This window comes from Tupaia chinensis, unplaced genomic scaffold (genome assembly GCF_000334495.1).
Source record: "Tupaia chinensis unplaced genomic scaffold, TupChi_1.0 Scaffold000201_1, whole genome shotgun sequence".
Taxonomy (NCBI): domain Eukaryota; kingdom Metazoa; phylum Chordata; class Mammalia; order Scandentia; family Tupaiidae; genus Tupaia; species Tupaia belangeri.
The window spans coordinates 2,342,391-2,344,867 of NW_006159676.1; the positions used below are offsets into that span (position 1 = coordinate 2,342,391).

The 2,477-nt window shown below is 56.3% G+C and overlaps 1 protein-coding gene across 2 annotated transcripts in view; it reads right to left on the minus strand.

Moving 5' to 3' along the window:
• Positions 1–2,477, minus strand: part of KCNN1 (potassium calcium-activated channel subfamily N member 1) — a 36,197-nt gene that overhangs the window by 16,870 nt on the left and 16,850 nt on the right. For both annotated transcript variants that reach the window (XM_006147174.3, XM_014587297.2), the window contains exons 3-4: positions 1,681–1,776; positions 340–758 (exon numbers count right to left, since the gene is read on the minus strand). In XM_006147174.3, the coding sequence (XP_006147236.1) occupies positions 340–758; positions 1,681–1,776 (515 nt within the window). The remainder of the gene's footprint in view (positions 1–339; positions 759–1,680; positions 1,777–2,477) is intronic.

Here is a 2,477-nt window from a genome sequence, read left to right on the forward strand (position 1 = left end):
GCTATAGGGCACGTGCGCTCGCCAGACAGACAGAGACAGAGAGACAGAAAGCGAGAAATCACCCCCAGGGGGAATGGCCACGCCGCAATCCCTTCTCCTCCATTCTCCTCTCGGGATCTTGGGCATGCACGCACACGTGCCCGGCGTGAGTTTAAGCCACCAGGTCCAGGATTCGAACCGTGGTCGGCCACATGGGAGTCCAGTGACATAGCCACTATGCTAACTGCTGGTCCCCCTCCTTGGAGTCTTAAGATGAGAAATGTGGGTGTCCCCTGAGCTGCCCCCACCCAGTTCTGCAGCCCGAGCCTGCGGGAGCAGCTCGGGGTGGGGGAGACGCACCTCTCGCAGACGCGCACGGTCCAGGCGGCGATGATCCAGGAAGAAATGCTGAAGACCAGGAGCACCGTGCCGGGGCAGATGGTCATGAGGGTCTTCATGACGAAGCGCGTGTTGAAGGTGATCTTGTTGAGGGCCCCGATGCTGCGGCTGGAGGCGTCGGTGAAGATCTTGCTGTGTAACAGCATGACCCGGCCCAGCAGGTAGAGACGCAGGAACATGGGGATGGACAGCAGCACGTCCACGTCGGCCTCGGCCACCGACGGCGCGTACGTGAAGGCCAGCCGCGCCGTCCACGTGAAGCGGTAGTGGCCGGGCACCGGGTGGATGGCGCACACCGCCAGCTCCAGCGAGATGAGGAACACGCGCTCGCAGGTCATGGCGATGCGCCAGTCGTCCGCCCCGTTGTCCACCATGAATAGCTGCGGAGGAGGGAGGGGCAGCCGTGGGGCTCGGACACGCCCCCAGGTGCCCTGGGACACGCCCCCAGGTGCTCGGGGCACGCCCCCAGGTGCCCCGACACATACGGGACAGCGCCCCAGCCTGAAACCCCACCCCTAGGAGTCCACAATGCCACCTCTCATACAAAACCCTCTGATGCAAAATCATTCTTAATATTGGTCACATTTCTTTTTGGTTTTAGGGTTTGTATTTTTTTTCTTTTTTTGGAGAGGTTTTTGCTATAGGGTGCATGCGCTCGCCAGACAGAGAGAGAGAGAGAGAGAGAGACAGAGAGAGAGAGAGACAGAGAGACAGAAAGTGAGAAATCCCCCAGGGAAGATGGCCACGCCTCAATCCCTTCTCCTCCATTCTCCTCTCGGGATTTTGGGCACGCAGGCACACGCGCCTGGTGTAAATTTTAAGCCACTGGGTCTGGGACGTGAACCGTGGTCAACTACATGGGAGTCCAGCGACATAGCCATTACACTAACTGCTGGTCCCTTTTAGGGTTTTGTTTTGTTTTTTGAGAGGTTTTTTTTTTTTTTGCTATAGGGCGCATGTGCTCACCAGATAGACAGAGAGAGACAGAGAGACAGAAAGCGAGAAACCACCCCCCAGGGGGGATGGCCACGCCGCAATCCTTTCTCCTCCATTCTCCTCTCGGGACCTTGGGCACGCACGCACACCCGCCCGGTGTGAGTTTTAAGCCACCGGATCCAAGACGCGAACCGCCGTCGACTACGTGGGAGTCCAGCGACATAGCCATGACGCTAACTGCTGGTCCCCTTATTAATTTTTTTTACAGGAAGCCTGTGGGTCCTTTAACATTTGGGGGGCGAGGATGGGGCATTCTGGGGTGCTGGGAAAGAGCTGCCCCCTCCCCCCCCATGGCCACGCACTGACCTGGATCTCCCGGGCGTGGTAGAGGACGACGAGACCTAGCAGGATAATGGTGGACAGGCTGATAAGGCATTTCAGCGCGAACGAGTACAGAGACTCCTGGGGACAAGAAGGACACCGGCCACCTTGCCAAGTTGCTGCAGGAGGCGGTGGCCCGACAGCCCCCTGCATCCCCCGCTGGGCTCCAGCTAGTGTGGCAGCTGAGCCCTGCTCCCTGGAGCTCCCCCACGCTGCACCCTGGGAGTCCCCAGTGTCTGCGTTTCTTAGATCTCGGGCAACTGTGTTTGTCGCAGACAGGAACCTGGACAGAGAGCAAGCCAGGCCCTGGCACCTTTTAGAAGGCCTGGCTTCATACGGATACAGCATTTCCCAGATTTTTTTTTTTAAAAAAAGAATAATTAGTAGGCCGGCAGGCACTGGATTCCCACATGGCTGACCGCAGTTCAAGTCCCAGACCTGGCGGCTTGCTTTCTTACTTTCTCTCTATCTCTGTCTCTCTCTCTGGGAAGTGCACATGCCCCAAAGCAAATTGAAACATACTGATAATAATAAATAAAAGATTCTTTGAAAACTTCTAAAAATTGTTACTTATTTTATGATTCTTTTTAAAGAGGGACTTTTTTTTTTCTTTTGGAGAGGTTTTCGCTATAGGGCACGTGCGCTCACCAGAAAGACAGAGAGACAGAGAGACAGAAAGGAATAAATCATCCCCCAGAGGAGATGGCCACACCGCAATCCCTTCTCCTCCATTCTCCTCTCGGGATCTTGGGCACGCACGCACACGCGCCCGGCGTGAGTTC